This window comes from Aethalodelphis obliquidens, unplaced genomic scaffold (assembly GCF_003676395.1).
Source record: "Aethalodelphis obliquidens isolate GAN/ISIS:26980383/991018 unplaced genomic scaffold, ASM367639v1 scaffold33, whole genome shotgun sequence".
Lineage (NCBI taxonomy): Eukaryota > Metazoa > Chordata > Mammalia > Artiodactyla > Delphinidae > Aethalodelphis > Aethalodelphis obliquidens.
The window spans coordinates 17,260,598-17,288,349 of NW_020837977.1; the positions used below are offsets into that span (position 1 = coordinate 17,260,598).

The window sequence follows — 27,752 nt, forward strand, 5'->3', positions numbered from 1 at the left end:
TATCTCTGGGTATTAATGATTATCTTTTTTAAAATCATTTTTCTTCCTTTTATATACTGTGTTTTTCAGAATACAGACATTGAAGCTTGGGACAAGATATTTATCTAATTTCTGGTAAGTTAAGTGAATGGTTTAGAGAGTGACATAGAATAATTGCATGCTGTATTTTTTTTTTTTTTTTTTTTTTGCGCTACGTGGGCCTCTTACAGTTGTGGCCTCTCCCGTTGCGGAGCACAGGCTCCGGATGCGCAGGCTCAGCGGCCATGGCTCACGGGCCCAGCCGCTCCGCGGCATGTGGGATCTTCCCAGACCAGGGCACGAACCCTTGTCCCCTGCATCGGCAGGCGGACTCTCAACCACTGCGCCACCAGGGAAGCCCCATGCTGTATTCTTTCAATCATTTAAGATACAAGAGAAATTTTAGTGACTATAAGATAAAAATGACACTGACAAATTTGTATTATTGTATAATGTCAGAGGAACAGAGAGCTTTTCTATAAACTTGCTTGGAAAAGGTAATATCTAAAAATGTATGTCATCATTTCCTAAGAATTAGGTTACTTTTATTGAATCAGATATTGATGTTTTCTTCTATGAAGAATAGTTATCTCAACATAACCTAGTTTAAGATACAAACGTTCAGTATGATCCATTAAGATATAAGTCAAATTATTAAGATCAATCTGAAATTTCATTCATCAGCTTTATTTTCCTCTGGTAATTGTAGCTTGTGAGTTATTTCAATAGCTAAACCCAACACTCTTCACAAATGAAACCCATTTTCACATTTAAATCTGCAACAAAGTTAACTTGTTAACAATCTCATTTTTGGTATTAAGAAAGGACTACACAGTATTCATGTAGGCTAAAACATTTAACATTTCAGCTGTGAAGAGAATAACTTTGGATTATTTTTTCCCTTTTAGTGGCTAAATTAAAGACCTGCCATGATGTCGAAGAAAGAGACTGAATTTGTCATTTTCACCTAAAGAAAAATGATAGACAAAAATCAAACCTGTGGGACAGGACAGGATTCCATGCCCTCCATGACTTGTCTGATCCACGTACTTGAAGAATGGTTTGGTGTGGAGCAACTGGAGGACTACTGGAATTTTGCAAACTATCTCTTGTGGGTTTTTACACCACTCATACTTTTAATACTTCCTTACTTTACTATCTTTCTTCTCTACCTTACTATTATTTTCTTACACATTTATAAGAGGAAGAATGTATTAAAAGAAGCTTACTCTCATAATTTATGGGACGGTGCCAGGAAGACGGTGGCAACGCTGTGGGATGGACACGCGGCCGTCTGGCACGGTAAGCGAGATTACTTTGAGTTTTGGGCTCCTTTTCGTGTGGGTGGCGCTGAAACCGTGTTACCCTTTCATTTTGTTGATTGAGGAAATATTGAAAAATATAATGGAAGGGATAGTTACTATTTCCTGTTACCTGTTTGCATGCATTGTGCATATATATGTCTTTCTTAAAATGATTTTTTCTCAGCACACTAGTTTCCATTAAACAAAGAACCACGTAATAATGTAGACTATTACTCTAAGCTCAAATAAAAAATTAATAGTTAAGAATCTAAGAGAGTAAGAGATGAATTAAAACAGTATAGAAAACTGTTTTGAAATTGCTTTATTTTGCGTTTACTTCCATTTTGTTCAAAATAAGTTTGACTTCCCCAGTGTAGAGATTTTTAAAAAATGAAAAATAATATTAAATAGTAATAACATTAAATTAGATATAATATATATACCAAAATGTACCCGTTTTCCGTTTGCTGTGTGACTTATTCAGCTGACATGTTGTCATTTTAATCCTACATATGCCTGCAAATCTTTTTGAGCACTTGACTGTCCATTACAGTCAAATGCTTAACGTGCATCAGTTCTTATAATTCTTATAATGCTGTAGAGAGAGTCCACGTGTTATCTCCATTTTACAGTTTTCCCATAAGGAAACTGAAGAACAGCGAGGTTGTTAGGTGCCCGAGGCACGCCAGGACACCAGGGAGAAGGGCCAGGATGCAGCCTCTGACTCCTGGTTCCAGGCCTGTGCTCCTCTGATCTGTGCTGTGCCGCAGGCTTGTCCCTGGTTGGGCTCAGGGTCAGAGTGTAGCGGTCGACAGACAGCAGCTTTGCAAACAGGAACCACATGCCGTCGATGTGTTGAATTCTTAGTATTTACCCATGAATACGAATGCCCTTGCCAGTCCGTACAACTCTCACACCTGCTCGTGGTTGTTCACCGGAGGTGGGATGCTGTTTCAGCATTCCGTGACCAGAGACCGTGCCTATGTGGACTGCTCTCGTTCATTGTCTTTAAAGCAGTGAGACAGAAATTCAGTGGCCTGGTTTACAGTACTCGGGAAACGATGTCCCCCTCCCACTTATAACCCTCTATACTTCAGGGTAATATATATTGTAAGGAATTTGAATTTTTTTCCGTTTTGGGAGACATGATTTAATGTGGATAAATTCAAGTGTTAAACTTATTTTGTAGGAGCATATATAATTTTGAGGTATTTATTATTTATTTTCCTGAGGTATTTAAAAATATGCACCTGTGGCTCAGAGGAAGTAAAATATATAGTTCTTACCATGTTTTAATGTTTTATTTATAATAATTTAACGTATTTTAGTAAGATAAGTGATGCTCTCTAAAATGATTTTCCTCACTCTGCTCCTTAGTGACGCACAAAGGCGTCTGTGTGCGTATTTGGATTTCGTATTGATGTCAAATCAGTTTTAATTTATGCTTTGTAAAGAGTCTTCAGAGGAATTTTTTAACTAATAAAAATGTTCATTTTAGAAAATGTGGCGAGTAAAAATAAAGAAGAAAATAATAGTCACCTAAAATTTACCGTGCAGTTGGATTCTGTGTGTTTATTGTTTTTTATTTGTGTGGCAGACTAGTATTTTCATGTCACTGAGCCTCCTTACATGACTTATAACGACTATATGGACTCTGTAAATCCTATAACTAATTTACTTACCTATTGAGCTGTTGTTTGTTTATAACTGGTTTACTGTAAGTATCTTTGTATAAGAATCTATCCAGTGTTTCCTGTTTTGAAGTTAAATTTTACCCTCTAGTGTATATTATGTAAGTGCTTTATCATTTTTCAAAAAAATCTGATTCTCCTACATCAAGAAACATGAATTTGGTATTTCTTAGATACCTGCATTTCTAGGTAGTCTGTCAGTGAAGCCCCTACCCTCAAGTTGCTTACAGCCTTTAAACTATAAAAATTTTGACTTTTTTACTTCACATTTTACTATTAATTTTTAAAGAAATGGACATATTTTATTCAGTAAAAGCGTCCTATAAATTAAACCATGTGTAGTAGAGTTTTTTATGGGAAAATTAAATTGGGATTTCAGGAGAACATTCCCGCTGTCCTTCAGTTGGGTAAGAGTTTCCTTTCCCCTCCTCTGTCTTTCCCCCAGGGAAGGACTCCTGGGTCCGACTCCTGAGTTCGAACGAGGCCCTGCCAGTCACCGCAGGGGGACCTTGGACAGGTTACCTGATTTCTTCTCCCCTCCCTTCTCCCTCTTCCTCCTCCTCCCTTCCTTTTGCAACAATTAGGATTTTTTTAAACTTCATTTTAAAAAAATTTAGAATTACAGAAAAGTTGCAAAAATAGTGCAGAGTTCCTATTTTTCACTCGGCTTCCCCTGATGTTAACATCTACATAACCGTTTGTATAGTTATCAGATTAACAGTGGTATAATACTATCAACCAAACTACAGATTTTATTCACATCTTACCAGTTTCCCTGCCAGTGTCCTTTTACCAGGATCCCATCCTGCATTTGGTTGTCACGTCTCCTCCAATCTCTGAGGGTTTTTTAGTCTTTTATGACCTTCAAACTTCTGAAGAGTACTGCTCAGTGATTTTGTAGACTGTCTCTTAATTTAGAGCTGATGTTTTCCATAAATTGATTGAAGTTGTGCATTTTTGATAAGAATCCCTCTGATGGTGGGTCCTTCTCAGCACATTGTATCCGAGGTTCATGATGTTGACACGTTTTATTATTGGTGATGGTGACTTTGATCACGTGGTTAAGGAGGTGTCTGTTAGGTTTCTCCACCACAAAGTTGCTATTTTTTACTTTGTAATTGATAGATGTCTTGGGAGAACTCCTTTAAGACTATGTAAATAACCCTTCTCTTCAAACAAGATACTTAACTTTTCTGGACTTCATTTCCCTCTTCTGTAAAATGGGTTGTTGGAAGGATTCACTGGGCCTTGATGTAAAGTACTTAGAATAATTTTTATTACATAATAAAAGTTCAACAAATGTTAGCTATCACCATTACAGAGCATCTTTCTCCAATAATTTGGAAAGCACTAAAATACATCACTTGTTTCTTGGTCACTATTAAGTTCAACTTCACACACCTACTATGTTCAAGATTCCTAGTATTTTCAAGGTATATTTTCAGGCTATCAAAGTTTTGATTCTTATTGCTAGCAAGAAATGCATTTTGCCACCCAGTATATACATACAGGTATATACTATTTCATCAAAAGTGTATATACTGTCTTCATGCAATCTGCTCTATTTTCTATTCTACTCTCTCTTATTTAAAAAGAAAAATGCTGACTATAACTGACTAAAGTGATTGCATAACTCAATGAGTGATGGCAACCAGCATTTGAAAATCACAGGTGCAGGTTAGCACGGGCACACCTCTAGTAGGAGGTGTGGTGTGGGGAAGGGCACAGGTCGTGGAGTCAGATGCATGTGGGCTTGCGTCCTGGCGGTACCACTGTGTGACCTCAAGTAAGTTACATGGGCTTTTCTTACTTGGGTTTTCTCATCAGTGCAGGGATTCTGTGAGGACCAAATGAGATAGTTATTACGGATCCAATACAGTGCCTGTCAGGTGAATGCTCAATAAATGTTCATTCTTGTTTCTATGGGACAAAAGTGAAAGCACTATTCATGGAGAAAGTAACTTTTGAACAAGGCTTTGAAGAATGAGTGGGAAAGAAATTGAGTAACTATTTCACACCATTTTGTTTAAAAATTAAATAGACAGTTTTGCAGGAAAAGAGAAATGATCAAAATTGGTTCAAGAAGGAGAGAGAAACAGAACAGATCAGTAATCATGAAATAAATTGGAACAGTGGTCAAAGTCTGTATCCTCCTCCCTTCACAAAGGGCCGAGAGCCCACAGGTTATACTAAACTTTTAAGGAACAGATAATGCCCATCTGTGTTTGAGAGTGTGGGAAAAAATGTGGAGCTACACAGTTTATTTTGCAAAGCTAGCAGAACTTTGCTATTGAAACTAAGGAGAACACAAAAAGGAGATTTGCAGGTCAGTCTCATAGAATGTAGTTTTATAAAATTCAATAGTTATAATAAAAAAAAATCTTAGGAAGCGAAGACTAAAAGGTACTACTTCAATAAAGGGAATGTACCAGAAATCTTCAACAAAGATGATCCACATTGGAGAAGTGGAGAAGTATTAAAGCGAGTCCCGTAAGTAGGGACCAGAACAAGGAGGCTCTCACTACTACTATTTAACATTGTCCTGGAGCTCCTAGAAATAAGTACAGAGACGAGAAAAGAAGAGATGCCTGAAAGCCAAGTGAATCCACCTATCAGTACTAATAAGATTAGTTAGCAAGGGAAATGGGCATATGATAAACACAAAATTAGTAACTACTCATATACCACCAATAATCATTTTTAAAATGGAAAGGAAAAATGCTACTTGAGACTAGATCTAACCAAAAAACACGTAAAAACTTTATGGAGAAACTGTATACTTTACGAATGGAATTCAGAAAAGGTGAAGTGGATAGAGAGTCTCAGCGTAGTAGAGATGTTGCTCTACAGCCCACACTCCCAGTTCCTTTACCAATTCAGTAGACTTCTAACACGTTTCATCAAACGTCTAAAATTCATATAAAAGGGCAAACGAGAATAACCAAGACAAATTTGAAAAAACAAAAGAGGAAGTTTTCCCCTATCATATCAAAACCATTAACATTTATAATGATTAAAATTACAGTGTTGGTACAGGGAAAGGATCATCACAAACAGATCAAACAGATTAAAAAGTCAGAAATGTGAATTTAGTAAATGATAAAAGTGGTATTCCAGATCAGCAGGAAAAGATATAGGAAAATATTTGATGATCTCCAACTACGGAAGGTCTTAAAGAAGATGCAAAACAACAAAAACTGTTCAAAAAAGACAGAACTAAAAGACACATCAAAAGATGGGGCAGATCACCACAAGTCATTTACAACATGGCTTAGAAAATAATAAATTAGTAAGAAAAGAAATCCAACTTAAAAGTGGTCTAAGCATGTGGTCTAAAAATGGTCTAAATATAAATGCCAATAATTATAACAGATTCATAAGCCCACTAGTAATTCGGAAAGTGCACATTAAAACTGCACTGAGATAGCGTTTTTACTCAGAGGATTGGCAAATAATTAAAGTTTGTTGACATTAAAGGATGAGAATGTGGAGATGGGAACTCTCACTCAGTGCATGTGAGAAAGTACCGTAGTGTAGCGAGTCAGGAGGATGATTTGGTAGTTTCTGTTATCATTTAAAATGGGCATGTACCATATGATCAACAGTTACCTGTCTTAGCATCCAGTCTAGTGATAAATTCACACATTCAGTGCACAAGGATGCATATAATTGAAGGTTCATTGCAACCAATATTTGAAAAATTGGAAACAATCCAGTGGTCCCTAAATAGGAAAATGGCTAAATGAACTGTGATAGGAATTCATTATGGAATCCTTTACAGCCATTAAAAAAATCATTAAAAAAAAATCGCTACATGTGTATATCAAATAGATGTCCAAGATATGTTGTTGAATGGAAAAACTGAGATTCATTGCTATAGTCCTAATAGGAAACTACCTAGGTTAAAACATGCACACACCTCAGTACTGAATAAAATGCAGGGTGTATTCAGGACCAGAAGATGAATCATTCATGGGTGAGATGTATGCGGAAGGATGAACCTGGAGAAGGAGACAAATTAGGCTTTCAAGGCTCTTGAATGCTATGCTCAGGAGTTTGACTTTATTTTGTAGGTAGTTTGCCTCTGTGTGCTTTCCGGAGGAAGACTCAAAAGGATGGTATTGTTATTTTACCATAGTGTGTAGGCGTATAGCCTTGAAAATGGATTATTGGTGACAAATTTAGAAAGGATCTCTCTCTTAGGAGAAGATCATCCTTATCTGGATTCATGATGCTGATGTCTAAAGCCAGTAGGCAGTAACTCATTTACATAATAAATAATTGCTATGGAGATAGATGAGGCTACCTGAGCTCCCCGTGACCTTCAGATCCTCGCCAAAGAATCTGGAGAGGCTCAGGGGACAGAGCAGGGGAGGTAAATAAATGCGCATCTCTTGGCATCCAATAAGAGAACCGCAATCGTCACAAGGGTAGGGCTGTTTACATTGAAGGGGCCCAGACCGCTCGAAATGTGCATAAAATGTGCACACGGAGGCTCCCCGTCCCTGGACAGCGGATGGACGGATGGTGGCGATAGCTGCGTTCCCGATTGCGTTCTCAGATCCCCAGGACTGGGGTTCTGTAGGCAGGAGAGGACGGGGCCACACTTCAAAACCAACACTGGGAAGAGAGAGTGATAGATTTAAGAGTTTTTGGAGGTAAAACGCACAGAAGCTGGTGACCAGGGGAATACAGAGTCTGAGCGAGGAGCAGGTAACGTGCCCCAGGATTTCTGCTTTTGCTCGACAGGGAAACATGGGACAGGAAGTGCTCCTTTAGAGACGGTCACGTGAGCAGCACAGAGGAGGGAGGCGCCCTGAGTCCACGTGACACCGAAAGAATCTGACATCACTTGATCGGTAATTGGGACCTAAAAGGCCTTGAACATTGACCAGAGTGATTATCTGCCGGTGCTTTTATAGCGAGGGGCGGTATGACCACATCCACGCTTTACGAGTGACACAGTTGAATATTGGGGCTTAATGTTTAGTGGCACGATGGTAAACTCTAGTTTTTGTCAATAATGAATTGATTCATTGAATTTTTCTACTTTCAATCAGGTGACCTGGTATTAAGTAACAATTATTTCTCAATTCTTTTTTTTAAAAAAAAAAGTATTCTGGAAAACAAGAGAGAACCTCAGGAATATGCTGTATAGAATCCCTGAAAGAAGTATTCTTTATTTCTTGGAAAATTTATCTGATGGGACAATCGATCCTTTGGATAACGTCAGACAACTTCAGTGACTGTTCTAAGTAAATTGAATTATTTGAATTAGAATTCGGTAATTGGGAAGAAATGTTAAAAGTATAGACACATACAGAATCTTGAAATATCATTAAATTTAGTTTTTAAAAACATTCTCTTGAGCCCATTTGAAATATTACCAAGTAGTTTATTCCTTCAGTAGTAGAGGAGAGGGGGAGTGGAACTCTGTCCCTGCCCGCGTCAGGTACCTTTGGCAAGTACCGGTTCTTAGAAGCGGTGGAAGGCTTTCCTGCGCTTCTCCCTGGGCCAGGTTTTGCTTTTACAAGAGAAGCTTCCGGGAAGCGAGGGGGATTTTGTTCTCTGAGTCTTTAGCAGGGTCTCTCGTGAGTCTCTGGCCTGCCCTGCCCCTGGTTTTCTCGTGCATATGCGCTGAGGCCTGCGTGAGGCCGGGGAGTGGGTGCAGACTCTTGTTTGTCTCTGGGTTCCCGGGAATCCAACACCTAGCGCTCGCCCACATTCGGTCTTTAAGTGTTTGTTAACATTTTGGTTGTTTTCTTCTCTCCCACTTTGTGGCACCTGCCCGCCCTCCCTCCCACGCGGCTGAGAGAGCGACTTCAGCTTTCTAACGTGCTGCTGCTTCTCCTTCTTAGGGTGGGAGTGAGGTTCTCTTACGGCTGCAGAGTTGATGTTAGTTTTCTCCTTTTCTGTATTTGCGACTGTTAACCTTCTCCAACAGTGAGAAACCAGGCTGACATTATCCTTAATATGTAAACTGATTTGATCAGTCCCCCTGGGTGTAATCAGTCTCCCATCACTGCCACCGTCCCCTGCCACTCAGGGACACCACCCTGCTCCACTCGGGCTCTGACCCCCATCCTCATGCCACATGGCTCCCCTCCTTTGCCCGCCCAGGCCCCAGCACCCTTTCTAGGCTCTTCTCCTGTGTGTGGGCTCTCGTGACCGTTTGGGTTTTGACTCGCCATCCCGGGCCACCCTGTACGGATGCCCTCCTCGCCCTGCCTGGGCTCCAGCACCCACCGCAGGCCACCCTCCACCCAGGCACCTACTGCACGCCGGCCCACCCAACCACTGTAGGACCGATATGTTCAGGGAGGGAGGGAAGGGGAAAGTGGATGGAAACGGGGGCTTGTGCTCCCGAAAGAAAGACTGAGTGTCTGAGTTAGTAACCATCCTTTAGTATAAATAAACTAATATTAAATACATTTTAAGTATCTATATTTTATCTTTCTAACAGGTTATGAAGTTCATGGGATGGAAAAAGTACCAGAAGGGCCAGCACTGATCATTTTTTATCATGGAGCTATTCCCATCGATTTTTACTACTTCATGGCTAAAATTTTTATCCATAAAGGCAGAACTTGCCGAGTAGTAGCTGATCACTTTGTTTTTAAAATTCCAGGTAAACTTTCACTGTAGCTGGTGATATAAAAATGTTTAATTAACATGATCAAACTATGTGACAGTCTGTATGTCTTTGAGTTTAGTATCTGTTTTAGGTAATATACCTAAATGTAAAAACATTATGGCCAAAAATGTTATCTAATTTCTTTCTCTATTAACAGGTAGTCATTATTTTTTGAAGTTAAATCCTAAAAGAAATTGTAACTTTTGCCAAACAATTAATTTGTATTTTGGTATAGAAGGTAGTTGATTTTTCATATGGTGAATTTTTCTATGAGATATTGATCTGGGAGTTTAATTTTATAGTAATTAGTGTTTGATTACTGTCAGTTTGATAGCAAATCAAAGTTAAAAAAAATTAGCCAGGATATATTTTGTCTTTATATAATCATATAATATTGCCTCAGAAATCCTAACCTAAAGAGCCTATTATGTCTTTTATCATACTTGACTTGCTTGGTAGAATTATAACTCTTAAGACTGAGGACCACTTTTTTTTAAATATTCATATTCATAAAGGCTTCGTACCTCTTTAAAAAGATTAATAAACTGAATGGTTTCAAACATGATAAGAGTTTTAAAAAATATCATTCTAAAGTAAACTCATTAAGATTAAATCTTATTTTCTTCTGTCAGGAAGTCAGCAGAAACAAGCCAAGAAAGTTTATGGTATGTTCTCTGGAATTGTAAAAGCAAAAGCCAACCGTCAACCAGATAAACACCAGACAGTGGATGAAATAACAGTTCTCTTAGTGCCTCTCATAGACGTGGTTAATGTTTCCAGCATCCTTGGGCCCCTAAAAAGCCATTTGTACTTTGTGTATAAACTGAATTGGCTATAAAATGTATTTCTTTAGACAGTAATATGATCACTTTATAATAAGCTTGGAAACTACAGGAAAGAAAAACATCATTATATGGTCTTACCCTCCTAACATATATCCAGTTATCATTTTGACTTATTTTGTTCATTTTTTAAAAAATTAATTCATTCATGTATTTTTGGCTGTGTTGGGTCTTCGTTTCTGTGCCAGGACTTTCTCTAGTTGCGGCGAGCGGGGGCCAGTCTTCATCGCGGTGCGCGGGCCTCTCACTATCGCAGCCTCTCTTGTTGCGGAGCGCAAGCTCCAGACACGCAGGCTCAGTAGTTGTGGCTCACGGGCCTAGTTGCTCCGCGGCATGTGGGATCTTCCCGGACTGGGGCTCGAACCCGTGTCCCCTGCATTGGCAGGCAGATTCTCAACCACTGCGCCACCAGGGAAGCCCTATTTTGCTTCATTTTTAATTTGCACATCTTCACGTTATGCAAACTGTTTTGTTCTTTTTTAAAAAACTTAATGTAGCATTAACATTTTCCCATGTTTTATAAATAACATTTTAAATCTATGACTAAAATATTTACTTAACTAGTTTTCTCTTATGGAACATTAGGTTGCTTACGTTTTTTTCTTTTTATAAGTAATAAATGTGAATATTTTTATTTAGCATTTGACTTAAAAATTTCCCCCTTTATGATCTTTATGATCTTGTAATTTATTAAACCTCCCCTGTTTATTCATTTATCATGAGAATACATCTAGTGAAATCAGTGAACTTTTAACATAGTATAGGATGAGAATTATTTCTTCTCAATAATATTGATAATCTTGCTTCAGATCCTTAAACCTGTGAGAAGTTGGGTTATTCTGCACAGTTTTCACTCTCCATCCCCATATTTCCCAGTCTCAAGGGATAATGTATACAAACACCAGTCCTCTAAATTTCCAGTTTAGGATTTGGTTAAAATATTTAATTACTGATAGGATTATTTCTTTCATCCATAAATAGCTATAATTTGAAAAACTGTATAATATTAAGACTGGAATTAATTGTTTCTGAGCCAACCACTCACTTTATTAAAAACTCTTAATGATATTGCTGTTATTGTTGATTTAAAAAAATTTTTATTGTGGAATTAGCAGTATCTAACTTTTAATTTCAATAGCTTTAACTGTGACTTGCCAATTTTGGTAGAGCTAGAGCAGTCAGACTCACATTCTCTTGAGTGATTCTCTTTCTTATAGGGTTAATGGAAGATTAGATGTGTGATTGATGATGGGATGTCCTTTCTGATTGCTCTAATAAATACTGTAGACAGTGTTTGGCCATGAGATGCAGTGGAAGGAGCTTTGGACTAGACATACCTGGACCGGAATCTCTGCCCTGCCCTTTGCTAGGTGTGTGACTTGGAGCAAGCTTCTTAACTCTCTGAGTCAACTTTCCTCATTTGTAAAATGGGAATAAGAATCCCTATTTTCCCAGGTGTTTTTTTTTTTTTGGCCGCCACACAGCACGGCATGTGGGATCTTAGTTCCCCAACAAGGGATCGAACCTGTGCCCCCTGCAGTGGAAGCATGGAGTCTTAACCACTGGACCACCAGGGAAGTCCCATGAGTTTTAATTAAGAATTTGAATATGTAGCCAGAGTAGTAGGTGATCACTGAGAAAGTAATCAGCGAGACATAGCTATTAATTTACCAGCAATATTAATCTTATGTTAACCTTAAGAGTTGTTGTTGGTTTAAAAAAAAGTAAAAAAAAAGAATTTACTGATTTAAGTATAAATAGTACATTATGTAGGTTGTGAAGATTTTTGCTCTTGAAGAATTGGACAAGAAGTACTTAAGATATATCTTCATGCTAATGTTTCTTACAGGGTTTAGTTTATTACTTGATGTATTTTGTGCTATACATGGACCAAGAGAAAAATGTGTTGAAATTCTGCGGAGTGGTCACTTGTTAGCTATCTCACCAGGTGGTGTTCGAGAAGCCCTGATTAGCGATGAGACCTACAACATCGTGTGGGGTAATCGTAAAGGCTTCGCTCAGGTTGCAATTGATGCAAAAGTGGTGAGTTGTATAAAACTGATTATTAAAGGAAAGCTGTGTCTGCTTTAAAGTAAATGCTTAAATAGCTTAAGAGTATATCAGAATTTAGATACTGTCATTGCACTGCTTTAAAAATTAGTGTCTGTAACTCTAAGATAACAATAGAGAAATATTCCTTGTGCATGGGAAGCCATCTTTATAAAAAAATTCAATCTGGAAATTTGCAAATATCTAGCAAAGCTTTATTTTATGCTTCAAAATCCAGCTTCTTTTAATCAGATTTATGAAATTTTTTGTATTCCTTCACTTATACTTTTTTCATAAGTATAATCAATCCAACTCTGTGTATTTTAATCCTTTGGTTCAACTGAGTTGGCACGTTTCAGTGATGGCTATTGGTTGGTTTCATTGTCATTCTTGCATTTGTGACCAATTTATATAACAATAGAGCTCAAATAATATATGGTTTCTACCGTTTTTCATCAGTAAATGTGATCAGCTCTCTAATAGTATGAATAAAGATGAGAAAGAGATATTGGTGTAATTTAGATCTTTTTAAAAGAACGAATTTGTCAATAAAATTAAGTGTTCCTCTGGGATTCACTGTAATTATTCTACTTAGTAAACTGGAAAATCTGAATGTCATCTTGGTTTTTTGCTTTGGAAAGTATATCTAAGCTTTTTGGTCTCTGTATTGTACTTTATCCTATGAAACATTTATTACTTATGGAATGTTTCTTCTTTGTTTTCTGTTTGTTTTCATTACAGATTGTCTATCAGAAAAAGAAATCATAGCACTTGACAAGGTGGTTTTCTTTTTCCAGGCCAATTAGTTAGGGACTGCTGCTAATGCTTTCACATTTCTGTTTTTTGTGTGTGTGTTTCCACTGCTGTCATATAGACACCAGTCTGCACCCTTAGCTTGCCTGTTCATCTTGCAGATACAGGCTTTTGATTAAAAAGGAAAGGATTATGGATGACTCCTTCTAACCCAAAAGCAACATTTGAAGAAGAATGGACATTTTCCCTTTATTTTTTAATTGCAGAGTTACAATAAAATAAAATACATTGAGCTCTATTCTCTGTACATATTTGTATATGTAATTCCTAGAAGTACGTTATAGTGCTTTAACAGTGTGATCTTGGTATAAGTTAATGTACTTGTCCAAGTGTTTAATAATGGACAACATAAAAATTTAAACACTACTGTCCTATAGTAGATTATAAACTCCCTTAGGACAAAGCCACTTTTTATATTCTGAATTCCTAGTACAATGACTAGCACTTAGTAGGCTCTCTGCATTTGTTGAATTGATTTTTTAAATACTACAAGAAAGGAGTCTTTTGAATTTAAGTCTATGTTAATAGTATTAATGGTACAGAAAATTAATTTATAGCCCATTTTATTTTCCAGAAAGTCTTATGTACTAAGGTAGAAAACAAAACCTTAGACTTTATGAATAACGTAGAATATAAGATGATGTATGCACAGTTGTTCCGAAATTAAGGATAATCAGTGTAAATGTACATTAAAGCAATGATAACAGCTAAAAACTTAAAGATAGTTCAATTTTCAGGTTTGTATTTTGAGAGAATTATTTCTTCCAAGGTTTAAGGTAAAAGTGACAAAAATAGATTTGGAATCACACAGATTGATCATGGAATTCTAATTCCTCATCCTTAAGTTACAGTTTTAAGGACCATTGCCTGGAAGAAGTCTTGAAAGAAAAAATTATATAGAGAAAGAAGCCCTTTTATCAATCCCTGAGTTTCTAGATAATTAATTAAGATAACCTAGATAGAGCTTCCCTGGTAGCACAGTGGTTAAGAATCCACCTGCCAATAAAGGGGACACGGGTTCTAGCCCTGGTCCAGGAAGATCCCACATGCCGCTGAACAACTAAGCCCGTGCGCCACAAATACTGAGCCTGCACTCTAGAGCCTGTGAGCCATAACTGCTGGGCCAACGTTCCACAACTACTGAAGCCCATGTGCCTAGAGCCCATGCTCCACAAGAGAAGCCCCGCAATGAGAAACCCACGCACCACAACGAAGAGTAGCCCCCGCTTGCCGCAACTAGAGAAAGCCCATGTGCAGCAACGAAGACCCAACACAGCCAAAAAAAAAACCCCGATAACCTAGATAATTTAAGGTTTTTTTATACAAAACTTGAGAAAATTTAATAACCAGCCTTTTACAAGTTAATAAATAAAAATCTTTAACGTTGCTGATTTACAAAATAGCACTGCATCACTGATAAATCTTGTACCACCCTAACCTTTCTTAGCACTTTTAAAGGCTTTATGTTGGTACCCCTGTACAGTAAGTAGGTGACATATGTAATTATTCCAGTGTTACAGATGAGGAAACTCAGGCACACAGAGATGAAGGGATGGAGGGACCCTGTCACACAGCAAGTCAGAAGCAGAGTTTACAGTTCAGGACTGCAGGCAGCTGGTACACTGCACAGTGAGTCCGCCAACCCCAAGATTAGAGGGCCTTGCAGGTCCGCGAGGGAAGCCTTTCAGTCACATGACGATACAGTTGTAAATGGTACCAGCAGCTTATTTGAAAAAGCCCTTCTTAGGTCTCACAGAATTATCATAAACTTTGAATAAAAAGCTACGACTGTTGTTACAAGACTAACCACATTTAAATTGAAACAAAGGAATGGAAATTCAAGTGAAAATCTAGGTCATCAACAGAAATTCACAAAATATTGGCAGAAAATATTTAAGGCTCGTCTGCAAGTTACAGGCTTTTTGATATAATCTAAATCACTCTTATTTTGTGAATTCCTGAGAATTCTGACTTTGCCAAGAATTTTTAGGTAATTTCGTAGCTAAATAATTTGGGGAAAAAAATGAGCCCATTTACTCTAATTGGAAAACAAATAACAGATGTAAAAGAAAATAGCATTCGTTTCAATAAAATTGTTTATATGTATTATCTCAATCTATAAAAACCTTGAGTTGGGATCATTATTATTATTGTCATTTCATACATGAAGAAACAGGTTTAGTGACCTGTCCAATGGTTCCCACTTAAATTTTTGTGGCAAAGTTAAGACTCCAAGGCCACGCTCTATTCCCCAAGAATAGTTTTAACAAAATACACATTCTCTACCTCTTCACACACGTGTACATACACGTACAGAGATACATGTATACATGTGATCAATGTGATTCTAGGTTACTTATGCAACTACCTTGTTATACAAAGTATGCGCAAACAAAGGAACGAACTACAGTATGAAGTTGTAATAAGGTAATGCTTGCAGCTGTAAGGCTGCAAGCTTGAATGTAAATTTAGAAACCAGGGTATACCCTGGAATACTGAGTTTGTAGGGTAAGCCTTCTCCGGTTTAGTATCTTCTAGAAATGCCCAGTTTCTGGAGAGTTAGCCATTTAAAGGATGATATATATATACCTGAAGAGTCTTTATAAAGTGCAGCCTTCAATACTAACTTCGGGGTTCATGCCAGTCAGTAGACAAAAACCTAGCAGCACTGATCAGAGAAGGCAAAGTGGTGTATATATGAGCTGAAAGCTTTCTGTTCCTTCCTGGGCATCTTAAGTTCTCAACTCTAAAGACATTGTAGAAGTATTTAAAACATTAGGATTCCAACCATCACTTTATTCTACAAAACTAGTGGTGGTTTTAGGAAAATCATAATCTGAGTTTTTTTACAAAAGAGTCAGTCTACTTTGTCTTAGGTGTTAGCTTTATGAATTAACTCCATCAGATTTTAAATTATTCATCGGACTGCTTCTTCTTTACCCGGCTTTTCTGGTTTTAAAATTGCTGCTGCCTGTTTCCTACCCTTTGTATTCAGAGAGTACAAGCTAATTCCTTAGAAGCATTTTCTCTCTGTCCTGTTGATTCATTCCTTCTTTAGTTCACCTGTCACACTGTCTTTTAGTACCTGCTTTATTCCAGGCACTGTTCTAGGTGTTTCCAGCAGTGAACGAAAGCAAGTCTCTGCTATGGGGGGTCTTGCTTCTAGTGAGGGGAGAGAGATAATAACTAAATGATCAGTTAGGTGATTGAAAGGGAGTATGTTTTATGAAGAAAGCTGTGTCTGTAGACTCTTCCCTTTGGTCCACCAGATTTCACTGGTTTCCAAAGCTGAAAAGGAACAGCTTTTTAAATGTCAGCTTATTTAAATGTTTCAAACCCTGCTCACTCAGGCAAGTAATTCTGTATTAACAAATGCTGATAGTAGACTGTAAGTAAAATGATCCTCGCCCCCCCCTTCCAGTTTTATCTATTCTAAAACATCATTTAATTCAGTATATTTTGTGTACCTTTTAAAGTGTTTTATTCAATTTTTTATCTACTTCAGTTTCGCCGTGGCGTAACTTCCTTACATGATCCTTTGCTACTTTATCCATTGTTTCATGACATTTAGATGAGGTCTCCATTTTTAAAAAATCATATTTAACCAATAATGTTCATGGAAAAATAAAAACCATGAACTTTTGAGCAGACATCCTCCAAAATAATGATAGAACGTGTTCTTTTATGTATATGTTTTTCCTTTTTTTTACTTTTTTTTGGTGTTGAGTATTATACTTACTTTTCATTGATGTTGAACATTATTAGATTTAATAAGCTCACAAAAACATGGTGTTTCACTAATTCCATGACAGCATCTTGCTAAAACTTGTCATTTGAACATATGTAAGTTTCTCCATAGAGAGAATTTCTCTCATAGAGAGAATTTCTTCAGTAGCCCACTGAAACCAGTTTAATTATCACACTCATTTTACTTAATGAAATTAATGATCACTTTAATCTTAATTTTGAGTTTCAAGCGTTCATGTGGAATGATAGGAAAGTCGGTAAATGAAATATTATGTATTACCACTAGAAGGTAGTGTTTCCAATTTATATTTTTCTACAAATGATCATGTTCATTTTAGTCTGATAAATCACACTGGTGATAACAGTATACCTTTATTTTTAAAATGCCTTGGTTTTGTGACTTAAACAGGCCCTCAAAAGTTTGCATTAGAGACATCAAACGGATTAACGTATTTACTTTTTAATTCAAATTCTCTCTTTAGCCCATTATTCCTATGTTTACACAAAATATTCGAGAAGGATTTAGATCCCTCGGAGGAACAAGTAAGTTCTGATTCATATGTTTTTGCTAATTGTAATGTAATATTTAGAATGTAATATTTTAAATATTTGGGCTTTTGAACACTACAGGAAAACTTTTCGAATTATTGCTTTAGAAAATACATATACTATTTAGATGTTTTTCTCTTTAAACTCTAAATGATAACTGGTTCTAAGTAATGGTGGTTCTAGATGTTAGATTTTTGTTAAGAGTCTCACGTATATACTGAAGCTTATTTATCATGGGCTTTTTAAAATTACAGAGTGAATTTTCTAATTTACTGTGTTAAACCATGCTGTTGAGGTTTAAAACAAATGTACTTATTTGTAAATAAAGACTATCTTCCTAACTCATTCCTGAAGAAGTGACGCTGTAAAAATGGATGGCAATAAAAAAAATTGGGGGGGATAGAATTTGAAAGTCTTTTTATCTTGAAAAAAGTATATATATATGTTTGCATAAATCTCTTAAATTTTAAGAAATTAATTTCTATTGGAGTATAGTTGATTTTACAATGTTGTGTTAGTTTCAGGTGTACAGCAAAGTGAATCAGTTATACATATACACATAGCCACTCTGTTTTAGATTCTTTTCCCACATAGGTCATTACAGAGTGTTGAGTAGAGTTCCCTGTGCTATACAGTAGGTTCTTAGACAAGAAAATATTGAATTAAGATTAACAACCTAAGGAGATATCATTTGCTTTAATTTATTTCGGTTACCTCTTGTTTTTTTTTGAACCATGATAGATTTACATTGAAAAGTTCTTTTTGCCTACCTTTAATTTATTGATAACAAAGTAAGCTTTGAACCTAGCTATAAGAGTGATAACAATTCAATGTGCTTTCTCTTTGCAAAGTCTCTCTTTTTTTTTTTTTAGTTTTATAGTTTGCTTTGTACCCTATGGTTTATATATTATATTTGATTGATTATGTTTTATCCCTAGTGCTATATTGTTAGTGTTCCCACCCACATACAAATCCCATCCTGAAAACCTTAAACTTCTGTTGTTCCTTTTATGTCTGTGTTGGTATATTGTTGATATTCCATTATGGGTTTTTTTAGTTCTTTTTCTTCAGATTTGGAATGGAAAGGCAGATTGATGTGATGTTTAACTTTTGTTGTGTAATTAATCCTTCTAAATTTCTCTCAGATCATTTCTTTAGAATTTAAGTTGCATACCAGAAATTATTCCTAATTTTGTTTCTCTAATTGTAAAGTGGTTTTAAAATTCTTTTTGACTGGGTTTCCCTGGTGGCGCAGTGGTTGCGAGTCCGCCTGCTGATGCAGGGGACGCGGGTTCGTGCCCCGGTCCGGGAGGATCCCACATGCCGCGGAGCGGCTGGGCCCGTAAGCCATGGCCGCTGGGCTTGCGCGTCCGGAGCCTGTGCTCTGCAACAGGGGAGGCCCCAGCAGTGAGAGACCCGCGTACCGCAAAAAGAAAAAAAAAAAAATTCTTTTTGACTGCTTTTTTTACTTTAAAAGTTGAATATCTCAAAAGTTGGTGTGTAGTGGTATATTTTTTTGAGTATTACTTTGGGTCTTATGGTATATTCTGTGTTTCCATATATAAAGTGTTTTAAACTTTCAGTACAATTCTTTTTTTTTTTTTTTTTTTTTTTTTTTTGGGGGTTCGTGGGCTTCTCACTGTTGTGGCCTCTCCCCGTTGCGGAGCACAGGCTCGGGACGCGCAGGCTCAGTGGCCATGGCTCATGGGCCCAGCCGCTCCGCGGCATGTGGGATCTTCCCGGACCGGGGCACGAACCCTTGTCCCCTGCATCGGGAGGCGGACTCTCAACCACTGCGCTGCCAGGGAAGCCCTCAGTGCAATTCTTAATTATGTATTCCATGTTGCTTGTCATGATTTGGATTCTTTTTTTTTAAACTTAGTCTTAGTCTGTCAGTTTATGTTACATTATTACCACTTTTAATCTTGCTAAATTTCATGGTTGGTCATTAGCATTAACAATTCTTTTTCCTAGTTTACAGTAATGTTTTTAGCCTTTACTTAGTTTATTGGTGCATTTTAGTCTCACGTTTACTTGAATTTATTTTATGCTTTCATTTTTTCTTTTGTTTGTGTAAGTCACGTATCTGTGAGTCTTTGGACTTTTTTAGCTTCTAGCTTTTTGTTGCAGTCTTTATGCTGTGTTTTTCAATAATAGTAATTAGTTTGCCTTTTTAAATTCTTACATTTTTAAAAGCTCATCTTTCCCCCCTAATTAATAGACCTTATTTTTTTGAGCATTTTTAGGTTTACAGAAAAATTGAGCAGAAGGCATAGAGAGTAGCCACAAACCTCACCACTCCCCAGTTTCTTCTGTTATTCACATCTTGCATTAGTGTGCTACATTTGCTACGATCAATGAATAGCTCATCTTTTAAAAAAGTATTGTATTAATTGCCAGGAGGTGATCCTGTTTGCCTCCATCCTCTAAGTCTTACATAATTAATTTGAAAGTTTACAGTTACATGCTCAGAATATTTAGCCAATTAAAATGATTCTGTTTTCTTTACAACAGGGTTATTTAGGTGGCTGTATGAGAAGTTCCGTTATCCGTTTGCCCCAATGTATGGAGGTTTTCCAGTGAAGTTACGCACCTATTTAGGTGACCCTATTCCATACGATCCAAAGATCACGGCAGAAGAACTAGCTGAAAAGGTAAATTATTATTTCTTTCTTAGTTTTAGGACACATTTGTACTTTCAGGTTTTATTTTAAAAATTAAATAATTCTACAAGCATGTCCTGGATCAGTGGTGATTTTCCCCCCAGGGGACATCTGGCAATGTCTGGGGACATTTTTATTGTCACCACGGATGAGACTTGGGAGGAGGTCGTGCTGTTGGCGTCCAGTGGGTAGAGGCCGGGGATGCTGATAAACATTCTATAGTGCACAGGACACCCGCCCCGCCCCCAGCAAAGAACCGTTCTTTCTAAAATGCCAATTGTGTTGAGGTTAAAGTTCTTGGCACCGTTAATTAAAAGGTTTCGTTAAGTGATATTCAGAAGAAGAAAGCTTTGACCTCCATGAAAAGAAATTGCTTTTGTCTGGTAGAAATACCTTGGGAGGAACATGGAATCATGTTTAAGAGTGTGGGTTGTGAAGTCAGATTGTTCTAGTGCCTCTGTTTGTTTGCTCGGGCAGGGGAGCAGGGGAGAGAACAGAGCCCACTCACAGAGTTACCCCTGGGGGTCACATGCGATTGAGGACATCCATCATTAGGAGCAGTGTCTGCCCTCTAGCAGGTGTTCCATGACTGCTGGCTACTGCTGTTGCTCTAGGAACTTGCGGCCCAGTGTGGCAGGTAAATAACTAAATCGATGCTTTTAGGTGACGCGTTAGCACAATGGTGTGCCTGCGGCACGATTTCCCAACCTGGGCACTATTGGTATGTTGTTGTGCGGTTGTTCTGTGCACCGTGGGGTGTTTACTCACTAGATACTGGTAGCATCTCATTGCTATCCCTCACTCACTGTGACAATAAAAAAAACATCTCTAGACGTTGCCATTATCCCCTGGGAGACAAAATCTCCCCTGGTTGAGACCTGCTGTTTTAGGGTATTATGGAAACACAAAGGAAAAACATCTAAATTAAACCAGGGATGCCTCCTTGAAGGAAGTGATGCTTGAATTCAGTTTTGAAAGGCGAAAAGGGATTCGCTGGGTGAAGAGTAGAGAGGTAGAGGAAACAGCATATGAAAGGATGGCAGCACGAACTGGCGTAAAGTCTTCAGGGAGTTGAGGGTGGTCTGGGGTAGCTAAAGGGATAGAGAGTACAGACAATGAGGCTGGAAACATAGGAGTGTCTGGACCACGAAGGCACATCCTTGATTTTGTTTCTTGAAAGCCAGGGGTAGCTACTGAAAGCAGATGACTGATGTAGTAGGTTTGCTTTTAGAAAGATCACTAGAAGCAGTAGGGAGGCCGAGTCTGAGTGAGACCAGGAGAAGCTCAAAAGGGAAGGAGACTGCTTTGTGAGGGAAAAAATAGGAAACGCTTCCTAGAATTGAGGGCATTTGTGGTAGGTCTTGAAAGACGGACGGGACTTGGACATGCGGACTTGGGGCAGGAGGGAAGAGTTCCAACAGAGGAACAGTGGTAGGAAAGTTGACTGCACACACCAACAGTGTAGAGCAGCCTGATAGGACTAGGAGAGTGAGGTTGGGAAGGGTGCCTAATAAATTCGCCTTCGGGAATTTCGCAAAGCATGTGAACACGGTGAAGGTTCTAAGAAGCCCCGCAATAAAGAGGTCTATTTAACTTTGTTTCAAAGAGCTTTGCCCAGTCTCATCTGACCAAAACCAGCTCCTGGTTTTTCCTGGAATAGCAGCTAATAACAGCTCTGGAATAAACTGGGGGAATCACTAGCTGAGTGGGTAGCGAGCATTTGGTTGAGAGGAAACTGGAAAAGTAAGTGGAAACTCTATTTTTCGGCCCGTGAATAGCAGACTAGGGATTTTGTTTAGGAGAGGCCATTGGAAGTAGCCGTTCACCCGCAGTGACACTGGCCAAGGCAGGCACACAGCCACACTGGGCGTTAACGGGGCAGGACAGGATCCTTCCCACAGGGATGGCCCAGAAGAGGCCGAGCAGACGAGCAACTGTAATGCCCAGGGCTCGGCAAGGTCTGGCACTTAGGAAAGGATGCCCAGCCGCGGCAGCTAGAATGTCACATCAGATGAGACTGTTCAGATCAAGCAGCGGGTATGTAGGAAGCTTGACAAAGGTAACATTAATGATACCTTATGTTCCTTGTCTGTGAGCTTCATTCTGAGAAAACGTACCTCCTGCTAGGTATTCTACTAACTGGTTAGGTGAGTTAACTCAGAGAGTGTAGCAATCCTTTTCCTGAAAGGAAACCCCTCCCACACTGGTTTCCCAGTCCGGGCAGGCTCTGTGCACAGCACTTCTCCCATCCCCAGGTGATGCCTCACGGTGGTGACTTCAGATGACACCAGGGCTCAGCCCTCACCCTGTCATGTTGCTTCTGCCCACACACTTTATTGTTCCTGTACCACATCTCCGCAGCTCCCTGACAAATGCATTCTCCTTTAGCACAGAGCTGAACTCTGTTTTGTTCTTTAAAAAGGTTTTTCCCGCCTAACTATTAGGATTTAATTGGGTCAGAGCAAGTTAGGAATACTTTTTTACAAATACCGTCCATTTTTATGGTTAAGATACAAGGTAATGGAGAGAGAGGGAAGAGAAACTGGCCCGGAAGTTTAGGGATCTGAGTCCTAACCCTAACTCTCCCACCAGGCAGCAGAGTCAGGTTGGGTAAATGGTATGTTCCTCCCTGAGTCTCAGAGTCCTCAACTGTAGAATGGGGAGATTAAAATGGATATCTCAGAGGTTTCGTCCAGGTCTAAAATTAAGTGAATCCTGTTCCCTTATTTTTCTCAGTTAAGGAGAATATATTACTGATCATTAAATTCCTGGGACTTGATTTTTCATGAGTGAGAAATATATTCATGGCACTGGTAGAGTTAGATATTTTAGACGTTAAAATATATATTTATATATTTACCAATTCAAACTGGTAAAAAGAAGAGGCCTTCCTGAATCATTGAAATACCTCAGTCACTGTCTCCAGTTACTTTATGTACTTTGTTATCAGTATTTAAAGTAACAGAAGTTGTCTACGAAAGCATAGTTTAGTAAAATTTCTTGAGGGAATTTCCTTAAATATATAGTTGTCATATCCGTATTTCTGATGGTAAGTTGTCATTGCTGAACTGAAGTAAACTTGAAATAAAGAATACTTGAAATTTTCCTTTTGTGGATACATTGCATGAATTTCCAATCTCCATTGCTTACAATATAAGCATAAACTGTAGCACAATGATCCCTGGATTATCGCAAATTCAAAATTACCAACATCTAAATTAATGTAGAAATGAAACCTCATTTAAGAAATGGGAGCTAGACTGTTCAGGCATTTGATTGTGGAGAAGATTCATTTCGTAGACCCTAAATCTAAATTAAAATACACTGTACTCATGCTGAAGAGGGCACTTGGGATATGGCCTTGAAGTTCTCTCAGTCTTAAAGAAATCTGTTGTTTCCATCTGTCTCTGCCTCTCTCTCTGCATTCTGCATACACACATCCACACATACGTTAAGTACAGATTTATTTATATATACAGGTGTATATAATATACGTGTCCTATTAAGGTGGAAGGAAGGTGGGGAGAAGTGCGTAGATTTGAGTGGTACTGGGAGGTGAGCTAACGGATGCCACCGACGGATTCTTATTCTCAGTGAATGAGAAGCAGGAATTGTTAAGGATGATTCCCAGGTTTGGGTTACTGGGCTGGATTCATGGCCATTTGCTGAAGCATGTTGAGTTTGAGGTGCCTTTAAAACATTCAAGGGAAGTCATATTGAACATTCCTATCTGAGGCTGGGCGGCTGGAGATATAAATCTGGCAGCAAATGGATGGTAATTTACGCTGTGGAAAGCTTCCTGAGCCTCGGAGGAAGAGTCAGTGCTTGATCTGGGGAGTGTAAATCTGCAAAAGGCGGTTGGAAGGGAGCGTCCTGAAAACCTAGCTTTTCCTCCAGGGGTGTGAGTTCCAGAAGCAGGATCAATGGTCACGTCAGATGAAAAGAATGTCCGTGGGATTTAGTGACACAAGGGGGTCATTAGTGATCTTTGCGAGAGCTGTATTTTCTTAATGCACAGACCTCATATTTCTCCACCCAGAAGTTCTTCCTTGATACATCAATTCATACCAAACAAAGTCTCTACTTTTTCACTTGGTATTTAACTCCCTTCGTGATTTAATTGAAACCTACCTGTAAAGCCTTATACTGCCCAGCAAATGAACGCATACCCGAAATGCCAGCTCTCCGTCCCTTAACTGTTTTCTTGTGATCTTTTCGCTCTTGCTGCTTTCTTCACTGCTATTAAATCTCACAGGCCGGGGGAGACCGAGACCAAACAGTACCCCGTCCACGCAAACTTCCCTGGTCACCGGCCACCGATGAACTTCAGATGTGTTCTTTTCACGTCTCAGATGATACAGCTCACAAATGAGCTTACATTCTAACTCCTTTGTCCTTGATTATGCTTATTATGAGCTCCTTGAGATTAGAGACTTGTTTCACTAATGTTATAGCTTCCAAAGCATCTAGTATTTTCTGAGTGAATGAATAAAATTTTAAAGATATACGGCACAGAACACAACCTGTGTGTCAGTCGCTGTGCTCAGTGCCTGAAGACATGGCTTCAGTTTCATGTAATCCTTATCGTAAGTGTATGAAATTGTTCTCATCTCACAGATGTGAAAACTTGTGCATTAGAGAGGCATATTTTTAAAATACATCTTTGGGCTAGGGTTTCTTAATTATATTTAAAGATAAATGAAGGTCCAAGATTTGTAAAAAGAAGGCTTAATAAATGTTAGCATCTGAAAAGAAGTGTGTACGGGTGTGCCTACCTGTACTACGTGCACGCAGAAAAAGTTTTTTTAGAGAGCCACAAGCTGATTTAAAGTAAAAATTGTTATTGTAAATCAACTATACTTCAATAAAATAAATTAAAAACAATAAATTAAAAATTGTTGAAATTTGTCATGAATTTAATGGGAACAAATAGTTTTAGATTTCTTGATATATCCTAATTGACTTTTCCATTGCTATGACTTAATTTAAATTCCTATTAAATTATCTAGAAATTGGGGTAAAGGACTAAAGCACATCTGCTCGTTCATAGTTTTCCTCACTTTTTCCTGTCGCATTGCCTGATGTGATTGGTGTGTATGGTCATGAAAGACAAATACATAAAAGTTTATTAGTGGGTGAAAAGGAGTGAAAACTTCCATTTGCCTACCAGAAAATTTCCTACTACATTTTTCTTCTGATTTTTTTCCCTTCAGTTCTTTTTAGTGTTTATTATGTGCAAGGCATTGCTGTGCTCAGTGCTGGAGAAATGCTAAGATGTATTTTAAGGAGCTTACAACCTGGTGTAGAAAGTTGCCATGCAGACAGTATCTGTAATTCAAGTGTAATAAAGTAAGTATAAGAAATATGCTATGCACAGGGAAGAACCACTGCATCAATGAAAGTTCAAGACCCTTCTGTACTAAACACAATTTGCAATGTTCTGTTACTTTTTTGTATGTTTAGAATGCTGAAAGGGTTTTGAAGTTAGATAAACAGTATTACCTTAAAAAAAAGAAATATGCTGTGGGCATGCTGAGAAGGAAATCGTTTATTCTGAGTAGCGATGGGTGCTAAGTTAGGGAAGACGTCTCATAAGTAATAGTATATTAAAATCCTTACTAACTACATATCTACATTGAGAACTAAAAGAATAACGGCTTTTCTTTTGTTTTCTTGATAGACGAAGGATGCTGTTCAAGCTTTGATTGATAAGCACCAAAGAATACCCGGAAACATTATGAGTGCTTTGCTAGAACGTTTTCATAACAAACAAAAAATCGACTAGAAGACTCTTTAATACATTTATATTAATACGTTTATGTCTGTAGGACTGTCTTCAAAATTTTGTGGGTTCTGTAATTAGTATTTTTTAAAAAATCATGTTAATAAGCATCTTTCACTGAACTCGTTTAACATTGTATTGTCAATTTTGTTTCTGCAATCCATTGTGTCAGATTTAAACAATAACTCGTTACATGCCTAATTATTCAGAAAATGATCATGGTTCTTTTTATAATTTCCTAATAATGTATCATAAACATAGACTCTTAAAGTTAAGTTTATTAATAACAGCAATGGAGGTTAAACAAACATTCCTAAATAATGCATCTAGTTTCTGTATCTCTTGCACTGAGCTAGTTTTGCAAGGTGGCATAACCTAGGGTTTAGTACAGACACTTCAGTTAGGAAAAAAAATGCTCTTTCCTCTGCCCCTCATTCCTCTCATGACCTTGGGCAAATCACATAATGTTTTTATGCCTCAACAATTCAATTTTTAAAAACATGTTAATACTTTGGTGAGGAATATTGTTTTAAATTCTTTATATTTGCTGTGATTGATAACTGTAGAACGAAATTATAACTGAATTAATTAAACAATACCAACGTCTTTTAGAAGTTTATGTATTTTGTCCATAGGATGTTTAAATTACTCCTTCAGGTATGCTGTCAAGTTGCCAAGGACAATGAAAATGATGTACTGTTTTTCAAGTTGAGTAAAAAAGAAATTAGGGAAAGTAAAATTTCTAATTATTGTTATTATTCTTTCTAGTATTTTATATATATATATATATATATATATATATTTTTTTTTTTTTTTTTTTTTTTTGCGGTACGTGGGCCTCTCACTGCTGTGGCCTCTCCCGTTGTGGAGCACAGGCTCCGGACGCGCAGGCTCAGCGGCCATGGCTCACGGGCGCAGCCGCTTCGCGACATGTGGGATCCTCCCGGACCGGGGTACGAACCCATGTCCCCTGCATAGGCAGGCAGACTCTCAGCCGCTGCGCCACCAGGGAAGCCCCCTCTAGTATTATATTTTTAATGAGACTCTGTAGACAAGCCGTACAGGGTGTGCATTCTCAGCCCTATGATATGGCATTTAATACTGTCAGGATAGAAATCACGGTTGTGCCCTGCATCTCATATGTTAGAAGCTGATTCTAGGCTGATGAAAGCACAGAGAGAAAGCTCTGCTTTTGCTCAACATCATGGCTTATTCAGCTTGACTTTGCAACCAGTCAGATGGTTTATTGTTTCAATAAAAATATACTTGAATAATGAATTTATGTGAACATGTCTTTCTGAAAAATTAATGGCTTTCGATTTGTTGTCTCCTTGAAATCTGAATTTAAAAGTATTTAAACACGATAGTACCAGGAATCAAAAGCAGTATGTCCCTCTCCCTTTTTAAGATATTAAATTACTTGGATTTTTGTATAAATTTTTGTATAACAAGTATGTATGTATGATACGTGTAATGTATATAAAATAAAGCAGCATAAAAATAAAAGAAGCTGAACTGAAGTTCATATTGTTGTGAGATTACATATGTGACATTTGCTTAGTTTAAACTGATTTTTTTTTTACTATTTATGTATTCCTCACCTACAATCATATTCATCAATCTCAGCCACAATGAATAAACCTGACTTTCCAATGTAATA

General features: G+C 37.9%; 1 protein-coding gene across 9 annotated transcripts in view; it reads left to right on the forward strand.

Moving 5' to 3' along the window:
* The window catches only part of TMEM68 (transmembrane protein 68), a 33,523-nt gene extending 6,728 nt beyond the window's left edge, over window positions 1-26,795 (forward strand). For 5 of the 9 annotated variants that reach the window (XM_027128080.1, XM_027128076.1, XM_027128078.1 and 2 more), the window contains 7 exons: window positions 70-114; window positions 927-1,320; window positions 9,477-9,641; window positions 12,339-12,532; window positions 17,581-17,641; window positions 20,162-20,301; window positions 25,991-26,795. In XM_027128080.1, the coding sequence (XP_026983881.1) occupies window positions 996-1,320; window positions 9,477-9,641; window positions 12,339-12,532; window positions 17,581-17,641; window positions 20,162-20,301; window positions 25,991-26,095 (990 nt within the window). In that variant the 5' untranslated portion in view covers window positions 70-114; window positions 927-995 and the 3' untranslated portion in view covers window positions 26,096-26,795. Of the gene's footprint in view, window positions 1-69; window positions 115-926; window positions 1,321-7,762; window positions 7,873-8,128; window positions 8,269-9,476; window positions 9,642-12,338; window positions 12,533-17,580; window positions 17,642-20,161; window positions 20,302-25,990 lie in introns of those variants that run through there. The other 4 variants (XM_027128083.1, XM_027128082.1, XM_027128085.1 and 1 more) reach the window with 4 other exon arrangements.
* The last annotated feature ends 957 nt before the right edge of the window (window positions 26,796-27,752 follow it).